General features: G+C 42.8%; 3 protein-coding genes across 4 annotated transcripts; 1 reads left to right on the plus strand and 2 right to left on the minus strand.

Moving 5' to 3' along the window:
* Positions 1–804: 804 nt before the first annotated feature.
* On the minus strand, positions 805–6,163 carry LOC115632455 (titin homolog). Its single transcript, XM_030529611.1, has 3 exons — positions 5,826–6,163; positions 3,221–5,443; positions 805–3,162 (listed from the first exon to the last, which is right to left on the minus strand). The coding sequence occupies exons 1-3, from the start codon at positions 5,902–5,904 to the stop codon at positions 1,109–1,111; spliced, it is 4,356 nt and encodes a 1,451-aa protein (XP_030385471.1). The 5' UTR covers positions 5,905–6,163; the 3' UTR covers positions 805–1,108.
* Positions 6,164–6,394: 231 nt separating this feature from the next.
* LOC115632484 (girdin) lies at positions 6,395–12,973 on the plus strand. 2 transcript variants are annotated; one of them, XM_030529660.1, is made up of 10 exons: positions 6,395–7,017; positions 7,510–8,243; positions 8,302–8,383; positions 8,442–8,638; positions 8,709–10,803; positions 10,879–11,117; positions 11,178–11,253; positions 11,314–11,477; positions 11,604–11,711; positions 11,890–12,973. In XM_030529660.1, exons 1-10 carry the CDS (start codon positions 6,955–6,957, stop codon positions 12,329–12,331), a joined length of 4,200 nt encoding a protein of 1,399 aa, XP_030385520.1. In that variant the 5' UTR covers positions 6,395–6,954; the 3' UTR covers positions 12,332–12,973. The 2 variants fall into 2 exon arrangements, with proteins under 2 accessions (XP_030385520.1, XP_030385519.1); XM_030529659.1 differs by having other exon boundaries at positions 11,887–12,972.
* Positions 12,974–15,546: 2,573 nt separating this feature from the next.
* Positions 15,547–18,175, minus strand: LOC115632196 (flocculation protein FLO11). The gene is made up of 6 exons (XM_030529242.1): positions 17,609–18,175; positions 17,432–17,546; positions 17,081–17,364; positions 17,000–17,024; positions 15,784–16,948; positions 15,547–15,719 (listed from the first exon to the last, which is right to left on the minus strand). Exons 1-6 carry the CDS (start codon positions 17,627–17,629, stop codon positions 15,599–15,601), a joined length of 1,731 nt encoding a protein of 576 aa, XP_030385102.1. The 5' UTR covers positions 17,630–18,175; the 3' UTR covers positions 15,547–15,598.
* Positions 18,176–18,196: the final 21 nt, after the last annotated feature.

Below are 18,196 nucleotides of genomic sequence, written 5' to 3' on the forward strand. Positions count from 1 at the left end.
CGTATAGCTAGTTGGACGAGTTGGCGTTTATTCTGTCAACTGATCATCAGATAAGCGTTAAAGAATTTGCCGCATCCTATTTGTTGACTTTGCTGCTGACGCTATTAGGTAATACGCCTGATAACCAGTTGCTTCGATCCGTTTATAGTGGAGGCGGTTACTCATCAGAAAGGTCTGCATCAAAATATGCCAACAAAGGTAACAACATTAATAAATTTGTAGAGTTGAACATTTTTAAAATTATCACTGAATCTTCTCACGTGTCTACAGATATTCTCAGCCTTATCTAGAATTTAAAACACCTTAATTCTTTGTGTAAATTATCAACAACAACAAACGAACGATGACAGGTTGGGATCCCAGTTTAATCCGTAGAGAATAAGCTGTAGGAGTTATTCTTCACCGACTCAATATGTTTCTGATGATTTCTATATTACGGACATGAAACGAGATTTGAGCATATGGTAGAGAGAGAAGTTTAGTTGTATAAGGGCCAGTACATTTTTTGGACCAAAACTTAACAAATCCAAGTATAGTATAGGCTTATTTACAGTAACTGAGATGAGCGGTTTGAAGTTCAATTTAAAATCAAAAAGTACCTCAACTATTGAGATAAGTTGTAATGGCACATTGTCAACCTCATGTTTCGAATAGAGACCAGTCTCTATGAAAATTAATAAAGTTACATTTACAAAAATGAAGGTGCAAGTCTGCATGTTAATTAAATCATCCTGTAAACGACGTTGTTAGGAACCGACAAAGAACAATTAGTGTTCAACAGCAACCATGTCATAAACAATTATCTGTGTTTCTTTACAGTACTTTATTTTCAAATTTAATGATGAACAATGCATAACGCAGCAGGGACCGAAACTAACCCACAAACAAACACAATATATTTAATTTGAGCCTAGAACAAGAACTGGACGTAATCGAGGCATACATACTCGTGTACATGAAAACAAACCCCAGGGCTTAGACATATTTAGAAGTCCGCGAGATTCTTTCGAACTTAAAGCTTAAAACATAAAACATAGTAGATACATTTGTAATAGGTAAATATTTTGATGACTAACTTATCACTAAATGATAAAGGCATATGAAGTGACTAGCTACCGTCGTTGTTTCCGCCACCCCTACGACGCATCCAATTGGGCATATGGCCGCGTATTGCCTCGCCAAGCTGGCGATAGATCATGAGTGCCAATATAGGAAGTACTAGTCTGGCGTCCTTGAACAAATACACATAGCAAGCGACCAGAAACAGCACCAGATCGGTGGAATAGCTGACCGCAGAGCGTACCTTTTCATGAGCCTGCTCCTCTGAGTGTGCCACCGCCAAAGCGGCTGCTTTCTCTAGTAAATCACGATCGGCGGCTGACAGGATCAGCGCCGTTTGTGAACCTCGATCGAGGGCTTGGCTTAGGTCCACTGCTGGTCGATTGAGCGAAGCATCGCGAGAGCGCGTGCTGGAAGGAACACGTCGCTTAATTACTCGTTTTACCTTGACCAGACGCGTGCGTCCCCGAGCATCTGGGCGTGCCTCCACAATTTCGCTCATAACACTCTCCGACTCGCTGGTAGTCTTGTTTTTGGTTTTTGGTGATGGTACGACCAACAAGGTGGGATATTCGGGATCTTCCGCCGACTGTGCATCGATGGGTGGCGTTTCGGGCGTCTTGGTTTGTGGCTTGTGCATGGCTAGATTGCTGGCCGCATCTCGTACATGAACAAGTTGTTCGCGCTCAGAAATCGAAAGGCGGCGTTCCCGACTAATTGGAGGTGGCGCCAGTAGGTTATCATTATCGGGACTGGGGGCGCGACGCTTTTGGAGTTCGGTAGCCAAATTGGTTTCCTCATCTTCGTCTTCACTCTTTTGACCAGCCTCCTCTGCTGCTCGCGCCGCGGCCCGTTTTAGTTCGTCACGATCGAGATAAAGCGGCGTGTGATATTTATGAGTACTGCTCACCTGGCGCACCAGATCGCTGTAGTGATCGACGGCGGCATGCGCCTCCTCTTGCATTAGGCGTTCCAGCTCCTGACGCTTCAGATCCTCTTCCTCCTTTGCCTTGCGTTTTATCTCCAGATCGGCTGCAATGGCGGCAGCATTAGTTTTCTCTAATGGATTTGAGATTTCCTGATTTGCTTCTGTATTCTTTTCGGTGGCTGAACGTTTGTCGCGAGTAAAAAACGATTTTATACCTTTTGCAAGGTCCAGTTTTAAATTACTTGACGGTGTAATTGACTGTGGATTGGTAACAATATCGCTATTGATAACTACAGGCGGACTGCTGGGCGTACTTTGCTCAACGTTTTCATTAGACGATCGCTTCAAAATAGGCTTAGGCACAAAATCAGGGCTGGGCAATGGCACAGGACGTGTTAATACAACAGCAGCTTGTTCGGGGGTGGGGGCCCGATAAGGAGTAAAGGTTCCGGCTGTCATGTTGCGCGGATGATAAGTCTCCAGATCACGAGGACTCGGTGAATGCGTACGTGCCATCAGCTCCATTTTGAATTTTTCTATCGAATCCTGGTCGGAGGAGGCAGTGCTTTCAGTGTAGTCAGAGCCCAGATCGTAGCTGCTGGTTTGTTGACGCTGTGGCTCATAATCCTCGATGTCTTCCATCTCCTCGCTGTCCTCAGCTGTGCTTTCCGTGCGGTCCTCTTCTTGCTCCTCATCATCCTGGCTGGACTGTTGCGTAATAAGCATACCAGTGGTTCGAGAAAGTGGCTTCATGTCATTAATATTTTCCCGTGAGCTCCATTTGCGACCCAAGTTTGTCTGTTTCAGATCCTGCACCACATCGGTCGACTGACGACGAAGCTCGCTTCTTCGCTCAAAGGACAAACGCTCCGCCTCACTCATAGAGCCCAAGCGTTTGCGGAAGATACTCTGTGGCGGAGGTGGATTCGATGGTGTGGCTAGCTTATCTTGAGAAACCTTTTGTTTGCGCACCTTCTCCGCTTCCTCTAGCTCAACAGCCTCATAAAATCTTGCCATGGCTCGCTCATAGAGCAGCTCCGTGGAACTAACAGAACGTCGCAGCGGGAACGTGGTATGCAAGTTGGTAAATTCTAAGAAGGCTAGATCAGGCGCAGATATGGAAATTGGCGGCGGTTGTATGGCATCCTCCAGGTCCAATTCAAAGGAATCTTGCTCTGAACAAAAGAAAAATTAATACATCATGATCTCTTTGTAAGAACATATTGTACTCACTGTCTTTATCCTTGACCTTGCTATTCTTGTCGAACACGACGAGCATGAACTCATTGCTCGTGTGGACGTCTTCATGTTTGTCCGTTGACCTTAGAGGACGCGATGCAGGAGGTGTCGAATCCGATGTGGCAATTGGTGGTGTTTCAGGCACAATAGTTTTTGAAGCTTCTATAGTAATCTCTTTGGGCGAATCCGGAGCTGGTGGTGCACTGATTTCGATTATAGGATTGGGCAATTTTTCGCCACCCAACGCACTCGTGGCAATCGCAATTGCCAAAGACGGTACATTCTTTGCTGGACTCAGGGCGTGTCCCGCAAAACGACGCACATTCTGATTAACTCCCAATTGTACAGGCTCGGCACTACGCTGCAGCGCTGGTGTGGACTTGATGGGCTGGGGTGGTGTGGGACTTTTTCGTAATGGTGTTGACTGTCTGATTGGGCTCAGGCTACGCTTCCGTTCAAGGGTCGATTGTTTAGGTGGAACCTCCGGCGCTTTTGAGGGTTCTGGTGATGCCAACGGCGGTGGCGGCAGTGGCTGAGGTTTCTGAGATGTAGGCCTGGGACGGACTGGTGATTTGTCCTTTTCAGATGTGGATTTTGGCTTAAACAATTTGAGAGGTGACGGTGTTGGCGTACGTTGCGGAGATTTTTGCTTAGCCACAGGCGATTCTGGCGTATCTGGCACTGCGGTTGTGGTAATGACCGTCAGATTTAGCTTTGAGTTTACTTTGGAGCTCTGCAAAGCTGTGGACTCAGCACTACTTAACGATGGACTTTTGCGCACATCCATTTTAAGTGCTTGATCGGATGTGCCATAAGACATCTCGCGATGCAGTTCTTCATTGTCAATTAGTTGAGGTCGTGGCTTCCGCACTGCGGCAGGCGATTGTTTTGGCGACATTCCAGTAGCCGCATCCACGTGCGGACGAGGTGGTGATAACGTCTTTCGACGTGGAGGCACTGGGTTTCCCTTCTGCTTTTCCTTCTCTTTGTCATCGGTGATTTTTGTAGCTGATTTCGGTTTCGTTATACCGCGTTTAGGATCTGGTATGAAAAGCACGTCGGATTCGATAGAAGGTTCACTAAGGCCATAGGGGTTCTCGGCTTTCACACGAAACTTGTATTCGGAGCCCTCGATAAGATCATGTAACGTTGTACTGAGAGAGCGTGTTGTGGCCGCCTTTAGCCACACATTCCATCCAATGCGAAAATATTCAACGATATAGTTTCCAATTTTACAGCCTCCGTCGTCAACGGGTGCCGTCCACGAAAGCGTAGCCGACCTGCCGAACGACATATTAAGACGCACTCTGCCAGGCGGATTGGGACGTGCTGTTACTGTGACCAGAAAAGATGTCATATCCTCGCCCAGCTTGTTCCAAGCACGCACCATATACTCTCCACGATCTGAGCGGTACACGTTGTCGATTTTCAGCAGTGAATTCTTATCTGTATTCGTAATCTCGAAGCGCCCGCCTTGCGCTATTACCTCACCCTCATGAAGCCAGGTAACGACCGGCGGTGGCTGTCCAGCAACACCCACCTTTAGACGTAACACCTCGTCCGCTTCGACGATCAGCCCGTCCTCATAAGTACGTGGCAACCGTATTTTGGGCGGTGCCTGCACCATAAGACGTGCTTTAGTCACCACATGACCGGCACGATTTGTGGCCGTGCATTTTATTTCACCCTCGTCAGTGAGCGCCACTTGATGTATGATAAGGACGCTGACATCGTTTTCGTTGACAATTTTCGTTCGTCTGCTGCTAAAAATTTCGTATCCATCCTTAAACCAGTTGATCTCGGGTGGTGGTTCGCCCAGTATGCGCACACGAAACTCGATGCGCTCATCCTCTACGGCGTCTGTGTCCAAAAGCTCGTCTATAAAGCGTGGAACGGTAATCGCGTTACGCTGCAAGGTGACGGTCAGTGGATCGGACAGCTCGCTAGCATCTGACCGGCCCACAATGTTCTCGGCGAAGGCGCGAAACTGATAACGCCAGCCAGGCTCAAGGCCACTGATGGACACTTCGCAGCCTGCTATGGGCGTGGGCGTGGCACGCACCCAATGAGGCGAGCCCATACGACGATGCTCGACAACGTACCCAGTGATAGGCGAGCCCCCATCCAATACTGGACGCTCCCAGCGCAAGTTCACTACATCGGGCTGTTGCTCGGAGAGCGGCGTCAAAATTGGACGACCCGGCGGAGAGGGCCTTTCTGAAAGCACAGGTAAAGCAAATAAAACACTCTATGTTAATAGACTCTCGCATTTGCACACTCGATGTGCGCCTTCATTTTGAAAGCATTTTCGAAAACATTACTTTGCCCGTCTTTTAACATTTTAGGCCAAATATGCCAAACACGAACACACAGGCAGACGCGACCAAAGCATCAGTGTGTGTTAGGAGCGGGCTGCTGTGGCCACGGCAACCACTTGAATATGTGAGTTTCTAAAAATAACTGCATTTCTAGCGCTCCCACCATCTATGTGGGCTATGTTGCTGTGGCACTGCCGAACGACCAATTATAATTATTTATAATAAGCACAGTAAACAGGAATTTACAATTATTTATGTGGGGGAAGACAGCTTAAACTTGCCTGCAGATTTCCAATGCACATTTTTTTTGGGACGTCCACTCTGTGTATGGGCTTGGAGCTTGCCAGGCTGATTACCCATATCGATACTCAATTTTTTTGATATGCAATATTTTTACATATGTATATAAAAGTATCTATATATAGGCAGCCAACATTAACTGCTCAGTCTTGGCTCAGTCCGTTACTCGACGTAAAGTAAATTTAAGATTTTCGACACTTTATTTTATGTTTCTAATAATGCAATTTTTTTGTTTTCACCATAATTGTTTTCTCAGTTGCAGGCGAATTACGGGCCATTTTTGCGGCACGTTAAATAATCCGTTTCGTTCTCAGCAACATTTCGTTCTCCAACTGTCGCGCTAATAAGAATTGTAGCATTGCCAGCAGCAAGAAAATTGATCGATACTTGTGCTCGGAATACAAAAACAAATTTATCGAATAACAGGCGCCCTTCTTTTTGATTCATTCGTCATTCACACGACGCGCAAGCATCATCAACCCCAACAACGCACTTACTAAGTGCCTTTTCGCATTAAAATATTTAAAAAGTTGATTGTTAAGTTAAAAGTGCTCTAAGCTTTATATTTATAAATGAAACTGACCGCATAACATAAAAAACAACAGTATTCTCCATTAAGGCTGAAGCAAAACGCAAAACAAAGTCAAGTGCAGGGGTGCTACTGCTGCTGCTCCATTGCTGTAAAAACTAGTTTTGTGCTCTAACTGCGTTAACTCCGGCGACCGCTATTGCGTGCTATGTGGCCATGTGTCTTAATTAATTGCGAAGAAAAGAAAATTTAATATTTTACTTGCAACTTTTTAAGTTAGCATTTTGTTGGCATTGCAACTGCGCATGCATGTGCGTGTGGCAGTGTCCCTATGTGAATGTATGTATATGCATATGTGTGTTGTTGTGTGCCAGTGTTTGGGAGGCTGTCAACCTGTCGCTGATAGATAATTAAGCCCAAACAGACGCCAGCGCCGGCGGCGATATACTACTAGAAACAAAGAAACAGCAGCCGCTAGCTGAAGTGCAGCTGTGTGGACGTGACAGGTGCAACAACAGAAGCAGCGGTGGCGGCGGCTTAAATTAATATTCGAGTCATACACGCACACATACGCAAGCACAATGTCTGGGACGGCAACGCCAATGGAAATTGACGAATTCATAAATGGAGCACTTGTTTCTTGGGTAAGTAAATAAAATGTCTCATAAGTATGCAACGTGCTTGGAATAATTTATTAAATGTTAAATTTACATAAATATAACAACGCACATATGTATGTATGCATGTAATTTTGTGGGAGCAACGCGCATTGATTTCCGCATCGCCATGGCCCCAAGGTCATTGTAACTGGCTTTGACTCTACGGTACAAAATGTATGTTGTCATTAGTGCGACTTTGCTGCTTTTTGTCTGCGCCGCTGCCCACGGCGGTCTTTCGCTGGCAAAGACATAAACATTACCATTGTTAAATGAACTATATATGTACATACATGTGTGTATGTATGAGCCTCTTGGCCAGCCGGGCCTTTTGTCCATGCTGCATACCTTGTTAAAGTTAATTAAGATATGTTTGTTAAATGTTGAAGTCGACTTTTTACCTTAATTGGGTTGTCGATTTGTATCTAATTGTCCATAGAAAGCAATGCCAACTCACTATTTGTATTCCCCTGCTTTCAGTTGGAATCTTGTCTGCCACGTGCCGAGATACTGGCCGGTTACACATCTTTGCTGGATGGCCTCATAATACATAGTGTTTGGCTGCAAATTGATCCGGAGCCCCAGAACAATCCCAATGAGCTAATCGATCTGAGTGGCTTATCTTTGAATATAGCTCGTGCTAAGAACTTTGAATGCATTGTGCGCAACTTAAAGTCCTTGTTCGAGGAGGAACTTGGTCAAACCATACTCGTTCTGCCTGATGCCTTTACTTTAGGCTACTACCCAGAGAGCAAAAATGGTCTGGAACAAATGAAGACACTGCTTACATTGCTTCTGGGCGCGGCCGTGCAATGTCCGAACAAAGAGCTCTTTATAGCACGCATCAAAGAACTGGATTTGGAGACCCAGCATGCTATTGTGGGACTGATCAAACAAGTCACCGACAGCCATAGCTTGGTGCTCACCGAAGACTCACTGGACCGGCTAACGCCAGAGAATATGTACGCACACATATTACGTTTAACGAAGGAGCGCGATAACATGTACTTGAAGTGGATCGAAACTGTCTGTGTAGAGCCGGAGGCCAACGCTAGCGAAAGTGTGGAATGTGTTGCTGGCACTGGAGTCCCGCGCTCTCCTTCAAGCGTCACAGCTACTTCAACGCCTTCGTCTTCATCCAATTCGGAAAGCAATCACCTGGCGGTCGAGTGTGCAGATCTTAGATCCAAGAACCGAAAGCTGCGACAAGAACTGTGAGCTACTGAATTAAAACTCAATATGTTTCACTTAAAAATTTATTTCATTTAACAGCGAGGAGAAATCAGAAAATCTGTTGGAGTTGCGCGAAGAACTTGATGACAAGAAGCTGCGTTTCGAAAAACTGCGGCAGGAGGTAAGTAGTTTGAAATTTCTCTACGTCGATTCTTATTTGATTTTCAAACATCTTATAGAGCCAAGAGTGGTTTGCGGAGGCAAAGCGTGCTGCCGCATATCGAGATGAAGTGGACATATTGCGAGAACGTGCCGAACGCGCCGATCGTCTGGAGATTGAGGTGCAGAAGTATCGCGAAAAACTGGGTGACTCGGACTTTTATAAATCGCGCGTTGAGGAATTGCGCGAAGACAATCGCGTACTACTCGAGTCCAAGTACGTCAACAATTAAATTAGTAATATAAAATTACATGATCACAAATTACAAATCACAAAACATTTTTAGAGATATGCTGGAGGAACAACTACAAAGATCGCGAAAGCGTTCGGAGCATGCAATAACATTGGAATCGGAAATCATAAAATACAAACAAAAGCTTAACGACATGGCCTTAGAACGGGACGTGGATCGCTCAAAGTTAGAGGAGCTATTGGAGGAGAATGCTCAACTGCAGCTGGTGGCCAAAAATTTGAATTCAACGCAAGAGTTTGACAAATCATTTTCCGACAATGAAGACGACTGTAATTCAGGTGATAACAGCTTATCCGAGCAACTGACCAACAATGCGCAAACACGCGCCCTCAAGCTAGAGTTGGAGAATAGACGCCTCACTGCCGCCTTGGAACAGCTAAAGGAGAGCTCTTTCCACGAGTCCACGAGCAAAATGTTGGAGCTCGAGAAAGAGAAGAAGAAACTCTCACTGAAAATCGAGCAAATGCAGGAGAACATACAGAGATTAACACAACAAAATGTAGAACTGGAAAGCGTGTTCAAAAATGCATTGGAGGAGAATAAGAAACTACAAGCTGCCGTTGATAATCGCCAAAAATCATATGATCGTCAAAGTCTGGAACGTGAAGCCGATCGGCAGAAGCTTTCCGATGTGGAACAGCATGTAGAAACTCTAAACAAAGAGAAGCAGCGCATACAAACCCTTAATGAGAGCATACAACGTCGTGCCGATGACTTGGAGCGTTTAGTGGAGAGTAAAGGCAAGGAGCTTGAACAGTTTACAGAGAAAACACAGCAATATGAGCAAACCAAACACAGGCTTTACGAAATTGAGGCTAAGGTGTGTACATACGAGCGGGAAAATGCCAGTCTGCTTAAGGAAGTATCTAAGCTGAAGGAGGGCAGTGAACAGAAATCGGTGCAACTGGACGAAAGCATCAACAGATTGGATGTGCAAACCAAGGAGCTTATACGGCTGGCCAAAGCCCTGGAAGAAGCAGAACTCATGCAGCTTAAGTTAACCGAATTGGAGAAGCAAAACAAGGACTTGGTATCGCAACATGATATTGACCAGGAACTCATCACTACACTGCGAAATGACTTGGTGACTGGGACACTTGTTACCAAAAAGGTACGACACAATCTAGAAAAACTAGGCCTGAGTGTGGACGAATCAAGTGGAGAGCCAACCGAGCTGAATGTCGAGCATGTGGTCGAGAAACTAGTGCGCAATCCAGAGACTTTCAAAACTGTTCGCGAAATCATGCTCACTGTCAACCGTGAGCAACAAGAGGAAGCGGAAGCCCAGGGTGGTGAGCATGCCAAGTCCGATATGTGTGTGCTCTGTCATCGTCAGGAGATCTACACTGTTGAGAAGAATATAGAATTGGGCGGAATTGCGCCTCAAGAGCTGCGCTTTGAACACAAAGTACGTCTCAGTCCCTCACACGATATGGCCGAAGTAATGCGCCTTACTGAGTCCAACGCACAGCTACAAAACCATAACCTAGAGCTCCAATCCAACAACGATCTACTGCAAACCGAAAACGCACGGTTAAGTGTAGATGTTGCCGCGCTAGGATCACAGATCACATCGCTAAATACACAACATGTGGCATTACAGTTAGCCAATTCCCAGTTGGCTGCTGAAAAGGATACACTGATCAAGGACATCGATGCACTGAAGCAGGAACACAAGCATGCATTGCAAGATCAGGTGACACTACAGTGCCTGCACGATCAACTCTCCGCAGAATACGAATCCCTTAACAAGGACAAAGAACAGTTAAAAGCGGCCGTCCGCGATTTACGCAATGAGATGCGCGATGCCCGCGAAAACATAACAGAGTTGGAGAAACGAATTGAGGAGCTGACGACACAGAACAGCACCATGAAATCATGCAGCGAGGATCTTACCATATTACGCACCGAGCACTCCAAGCTAACAGACGATTTTCGCAATCTTTTCGCAACTAGCGATCGCTTTAAAAACGAGTACAAAAACATACAGGAACAATACAAAATGATACGCGAGGAGCACAGTCGCATGAGGCTACAGAATACGGAGCTGTCTGGTGAGCTAAATACCAAAACGGATCAAGTTCGGCTTTTGCAAATTGAATACACAAAGGTGCAACAGCGCTGCGAGGTTAGTCTTTTCTTAAATAATACTTTTACATATATCTAAAAAAAAAAAGGTGCAATCTCGAAACTTATTACACAGATGCTGATACAAAACAATGCGGATTTAGATGCCGAACGGAAGGCCTTGATGGAGAATGTATCACAACTTTTATCGCAATATCATGAGCTTTTGGCCATTTCTTTAGAAGACAAAAAACATTTCCATGAGGAGGAAAAGAACTACACAGAACGTGTGCACAGTTTAAAGAGGCAAAAGGAAAAGTTGGAAGAGAAAATTATGGAGCATTATAAGAAGTCTGAGTCTACAGTACAGAAGAAGTAATTTTTTTTCCTTCTTAGAAGTGAATTAGTTTAGTAATAACGAGTGTATATTTATAGGAAGCCCTTTGCCAGCAGTTTGGTACGCCGCGTTAAGAAGGCAAGTTCGGATTTAATGAACAAGGTGCCCAGTCGTGTAAGTTAAAAAAAAAGAATCAAATAATAGCTACTACATAACCATGCATCTCTATTGTAGAATCGTCGCTCTTGGGTGGATGATGCACGTGCTAGTTCGCAGTTTGTGATTGGTTCGGAGTCGGGGGGCAATGAGTCTGACAACAGCAATGAGGAGCCACTCTCCATAGCCTCCGATACGCATTTGTTGCAGCGAAATGTACCATTGCGTCAGAGCCTGCAGCGGTAAGTGGGAGTCATTTCGAATGTTTCCGGAGAGTTTTGGTTTATGGTTCCACTTTTACTTTCATGTATAATCAAACGCACAACTCTACACACGCACAAAACACCCACATGTATGTAAATATATAGGGATATGTTTCTGGATAACCCAATCACACGCGGTGGCACAGTACGCAGTAGTTTGCAGGCCCAAAAACGTACGGATTTAAATAATTCACGTAGAAATAGCGTGCACGGGTATGCTTCTAATTCTTTAACCCCAACGTTCAACGACGACAAAGTTGTGCCCGGCGACAAAGCAAGCCTACTAATTACCACTAATGCGAGCACGCCTTTGAAAGCTTTGAACAAATGCAGCCCCATTCAGTTTAATTTAAACCTTATAATATTCTCAACTCATTTGTGCCCACAGCAGTCTTGAAGCGCCGGATGTGACAGGCAGCAGTTTAACTCTAGGAGCTGCTGGTTCGCGTCGCACCGTTTATTTAATCGATGAGCATCAAAAGCTGCCCGATGGCTCGACCAACACACAAAAGCAACCACAACAGCAACAAGCAACCGCTAACAGTAGCGGCAGCACAACTGGGACTTCAACGCCCACACCTGGAGCATCGGAAACGCAAACGCCACAGAAAGCGAACGCCGCAGAGAGTCCGGGCACTTTCCTCATGTACAATCGCATCATAAACACAACAATTGGTGGTTCAGGGACCAGCAACGATCAGAGTCCGTTATTGCAGGCAAGTGGGAGCGGAGGCAGCGTTTCTGGTTCTGCCGGACAGGTGGATGACAAAGGATTGCGCAAACGCAATGAGGATAAGAGTAACAGTATTTGGTACGAATATGGTTGCGTTTAATACGTCCAAGCATTTTGAATTTAATGTGCATTTGCTGAACGAAGTATTATTTCGTTTTAGAAAGTAACGAATTTATTTTTTTTCGAATATACATACAAACATACGTACATACTATATGTCTGAATAATGTTGAGCATAGTGATGCATATATAATGATGTGTTTATAATGTTGCCTTAAGCTAGTAAAAAGTGCTTCTTAAATGCTATGATTTGCCTTAAGACCATACTCGTGCACTGTGTTGCAAATAGTATGGGTAGTTAAAAATGTGTGTATTTTTGTATACTGCTTCCTAGTGTTATTGTATTGTATTTTGTTTCAGATATACATATATATATATATATATATTAGTTTTATGTATTTAAATATAATATAATAATATGTATTTAATTTAAATATAATAATGTCCACTAAAATCTAAAAATGAAGACTACAAGGTAACTACTCCGAATTCATAACTATCAACAACAAATATACAACTTAAACGACAAATACTTAAATTTTGACACTAGACGTTGAAAAACTTCTTTGTAAAAATACTTGATGCACGTTTTATGGAATTTATATCGTCCAAAATGTAACGCTTCTAATTTTATAAGAGCAAAGGATCAAAATACAAATGTATACCCAGCTATGTATTCCTAATAACTATATTTAAATTATTGTGCTGCTAAAGCTATGAGTGTAGATAAAAACACTTGAATGTTTTCAAAATGCGAGCATTAATATAAAGTAATTTATTAAAGCAATCCCAAATAAGCAATAAAACAGACAAATAAGCATAAAACTGTCTTTTACCATCATTTGTTGAAATGAATGCAAACAAATAGATAAAAACCCATAAATGATATATAGGCAAGTTTATATTTAAAAGACATTTTCGTACGCAGCATTTTAGTTTAAAAAGTGAACCGCGCTAGCGAAGAGATCTCTACGATGTGGCTAAAACTAATAACAGTATTGGTAACTATTTATAATTCCTTAGAAAGTACCAAAAGAAGTCCTGAAATTCGTTTTCCTGAATTTTCAGCTACTTGTGCAGAGCATAGCAGCGGTTTGTAATGAGTGCCAACCGAATTATGCAGCCTGCCATAGTGTCAATACATACTCGATCTGCATAGACGGTAAGTGTCGCACTCAGAAAATCTTTCTTTGGTTAATTGGTTAACAATTCTACACGTCTAGACGTACCAACACAGAATTATATAACCTGCCCGGAAGGAATGTATTGCAACGACGGCAAGTATATTTGTTATGAAGGTAATGAAACTATATCTAGCTGTTGGGTGGAACCAACAACTGAATCAACTACAACTACTGAACCAACCACAACTACAACTACTGAACCAACCACAACTACAACTACTGAACCAACCACAACTACAACTACTGAACCAACCACAACTACAACTACTGAACCAACCACAACTACAACTACTGAACCAACCACAACTACAACTACTGAACCAACCACAACTACAACTACTGAACCAACCACAACTACAACTACTGAACCAACCACAACTACAACTACTGAACCACCCACAACTACAACTACTGAACCACCCACAACTACAACTACTAAATCAACGACACCTGCTGTTTGGGATCCAGCGGAAACTTGCAGGGAATTGCAACAAACCACCAATTTTAAAGATCAGACCGATCCTACTTGCAAAAGGTAATTAAATAAGCCGTTCGTAATTCCGAATTCAATCATATTTGCGAAGTCGAAATTGGAAGAAGTTCTTGACCTCGAAAAATGAATTTGGTATTCGGTGTGACAAATGCAAAAGGAGACATGCATTGAGACGTTCTCTTATTTTAAATCGACCTTAAAACACGCCAAATATTATAAACTATTTATTTACTATTTCCGCTTTTTCAGTTACTTTTATTGTTTTGCGAATAATGGAGAATTTATACTAAGTCCAAAAACTTATGATTGTGGAGAAGGTTGGTTTGATGATACTATCCGTAAATGCAGCGATACAAAGCCTGAAGGCTGCATCTAGACTATATTTGATGAGTTCTTCAGACTACGCATATATTCCGAGAAGTCAATTAAGTAATCAGGAGGGTGTGGTGTTATTATATCATAATCAGCATTGATTTATAAACATTTAGTTATTGTTGTTTTTTTGTGGGACTATAAAGTACCGCCAAAAATCTTTATGACATGTACTTGAACAGATTCTGCTAAAAATAAAAATTTACCACGAAACAGAAACAAGGTGTTGCCATTTATCTAATAATTATTGCCACTCCATAATCAAACAACTTATCTTATTGTAATTTCGAACAATACTAACCCAATATTTTTTAACTGCATGCGCAAAACATGTTAGTTGACTATTATATTTCGATTGTTGCGGATGTTCTGAAGCAAAAATGAAGGCTGTAAGTATTTAGTGCAAATTCAAATGATTTTAAGGTAACTGAAACTCGATATCTGATAAAGGGTTTTATGGTGGTGCTACAATTATCAATTCTGATGTCACAGATATATGCACAATGTAATGTTTGTCAATCGAAAAGCCACATGGCCTGTCACGATGAAACAACATTTTCACTCTGCATTGATGGTAAGTTGAGAAAACGATCCGAATCAGATAATCTGACTTATAACTTGTTACCAGGCGTGGCAACTGGCGACAAAATTGTGTGTCCTGAGAACATGCATTGCACCGATGATGTTTATATATGCTATAACCAAGAGGAAACTGTAGCCAATTGTAAGACTCAGAATGTTGATTCGGGCTCAACGGTTTTTCCATTACTACGCGATCCACAAACTTTTTGCAACGAAACCCAAGTTTCTGGTCTCCACAAAAACGAAATGGACTTAACATGCAAAACGTAATACCTACGGGATTTGTTATATATATTTCATTAATTTTTCCTGTCTCATTAGGTATGTGATATGCAAATCTCATACGACCGATGGCTGGATTGGTGTTGAAGCGAATTGCCCAAAGGATTTATGGTATGATGAAGTAAAGCGCTACTGTCTTAAGGAAAAGCCCTCCCCTTGTATATAATTATTAAATTTGGAACTATAAAATAAATCCATTTAATATAAATGGTATATTTATGTATTTTGTAAAATTAAATCTTGAAGGCGAGAAAATCTCGACTAACATCGGTAAAATATATATTACGGCAACAAGACAATACAAATTATTTAAAATTATAATAGAAGACGAAGTTCAATAAATTGTTTTAAATATTTATTAAATATAAAAATAATATCAACGCATTTTATTATCTTAACAATCGGACGGCCTCTCCGTTCCACATCGTCCAGTCTCAGAATTGAAATATTCATTAGTATTACAGTGAAATAACCAGCCCAAAAGTTGTCCGGATAGATCATAACAATAAATATAACTGCAAATTAAAAAATCTTTATACATACATATCAGGCGTATGTATAATTATACTGAATACTTACTCTTTGCACGTTGGATCGCTTTCTACTCTGAAGCTACCTTCCATCTGTACATTGGCACAAAACGTGACAGGGTGTACTGTTGTGGGTACTGGCGTCGTGGTTGACGCAGAATCTGTCGGAGAGACAGTAGAAGGGGTAGTAGATGAATCCATGGTAGATTCGGAAGAAGAAGGACGACTAGAAGTAGAGGACTCAGTACATGAAATTGTTGTGGATTCCGATGTAGTCGAAGGGTCAGACGTAGAGGATTCAGTACTTGAAATCGTTGTAGATTCCGATGGAGTCGAAGGGTCTGACGTAGAGGACTCAGTACTTGAAATCGTTGTGGATTCCGATGGAGTCGAAGGGTCTGACGTAGAGGACTCAGTACTTGAAATCGTTGTGGATTCCGATGTAGTCGAGGGATCAGACGTAGAGGACTCAGTACTTGAAATCGTTGTGGATTCCGATGTAGTCGAGGGATCAGACGTAGAGGATTCAGTACTTGAAATCGTTGTGGATTCCGATGGAGTCGAAGGATCAGACGTAGAGGACTCAGTACTTGAAATCGTTGTGGATTCCGATGGAGTCGAAGGATCAGACGTAGAGGACTCAGTACTTGAAATCGTTGTGGATTCCGATGTAGTCGAAGGGTCAGACGTAGAGGATTCAGTACTTGAAATCGTTGTGGATTCCGATGTAGTTGAAGGGTCAGACGTAGAGGATTCAGTACTTGAAATCGTTGTAGATTCCGATGGAGTCGAAGGATCAGACGTAGAGGATTCAGTACTTGAAATTGTTGTAGATTCCGATGGAGTCGAAGGATCAGACGTAGAGGACTCAGTACTTGAAATCGTTGTGGATTCCGATGTAGTCGAAGGGTCAGACGTAGAGGATTCAGTACTTGAAATCGTTGTGGATTCCGATGTAGTTGAAGGGTCAGACGTAGAGGATTCAGTACTTGAAATCGTTGTAGATTCCGATGGAGTCGAAGGATCAGACGTAGAGGATTCAGTACTTGAAATTGTTGTAGATTCCGATGGAGTCGAAGGATCAGACGTAGAGGATTCAGTACTTGAAATCGTTGTGGATTCCGATGTAGTCGAAGGGTCAGACGTAGAGGACTCAGTACTTGAAATCGTTGTGGATTCCGACGTAGTTGGAGCGGATGATTCAGTAGAGACATCTAAAGAATATTTGCAAAGCAATGTACTAAACAAGAAATATTCAAACTAACCTGGTGGTCGACTCGCACAAGTGGGCTGCAATGAAGAAAAATGACAATTTATAAAAAAAGGTAAGAATCTCCAATACGTACAACAGATGATTCGGTCGGAGTACAATATATCGGAGGATCCACACTGCAATAGCGTCCTTCTGGACACTGTTGAATAGATCCTTCATGGACCGTATTTTGATTATAGCAGATACCAAATGTGTATTCATCCAGGCAAGCATAGACTCTATTTGTCAGATCACAATTCGAACATCTATCCTCAGAGCAGGCGGCAGTTGTTTCCTGCGTAGGTGTCGCACAAATCTCCGCTTGGTTGGTGCACACACTGCCGCTGGGACAAGAATTGACATCGATCCCGGGCACATCTAAGATAATCCAAAATATGTAAATCTTGTGATCTAATCATTGTTCATACCCTATCTGGTATTATACCTTCAGTACAGGATACATAACGCCATGTATCCAGGCAGGCTATTCCGTTTTCCAAACATTGATTGCATCTGGACTGTGCCAGGGAGCAGTTGAAATTAGATAGCAGCAATATTAACTAAATCAGGATAGAAAAATGAGGCTTTTCCAATGTTGTGCTTAATTATTAGCCTAACTCACCGTTATTGCTAGGAATTGCATGTCTAGTGGCGGTTGCGTGGTTTCGTTAAACACCGAAATAGGTCTGACTATGATGGTTTCTTAAGAGCACCAGTCTTACTATTTGCAAAGCGGCATTTCTGTTTATATAGCCTAATTGTGCGTAGATTGTAAAGATAAACTAACTTTTCGCCATATAAATCAAGGTCGCCAGATTTATTTGATACCACCTATAAGCCTTTGGCCCTGTGAATCATGCGCCGTCATAAACTTTTGTGGTTATGTTTTAAATTCAAGTGATAATGGGAAAGAAGCATTTAAAAGCAGTGCCAAAAACGTCAGCCGGCCCATAGAAATATCGTCTTCAGAGTTGTGAGCATAAAAATGCGTAATAAGCTATTCATATTCCTCGCGCTGAGCACTAATTTGCTGCTGCAGGTCCAGGGAAATTGTAATGTCTGTCAAAGCAATGGAGTGGCTTGCATAAATCAGACTTCGTATCAATTTTGTTTCGGCGGAGATAGTCCTACAGTAGATCAAACTTTCGTCTGCCCCGATGGCTTAGTGTGTACAGATCAGCCAACTATTTGTTTCCAGCGCAACCAAAAC

Source organism: Scaptodrosophila lebanonensis, unplaced genomic scaffold (genome assembly GCF_003285725.1).
Source record: "Scaptodrosophila lebanonensis strain 11010-0011.00,11010-0021.00 unplaced genomic scaffold, SlebRS2 tig00001415-arrow-pilon, whole genome shotgun sequence".
NCBI lineage: Eukaryota > Metazoa > Arthropoda > Insecta > Diptera > Drosophilidae > Scaptodrosophila > Scaptodrosophila lebanonensis.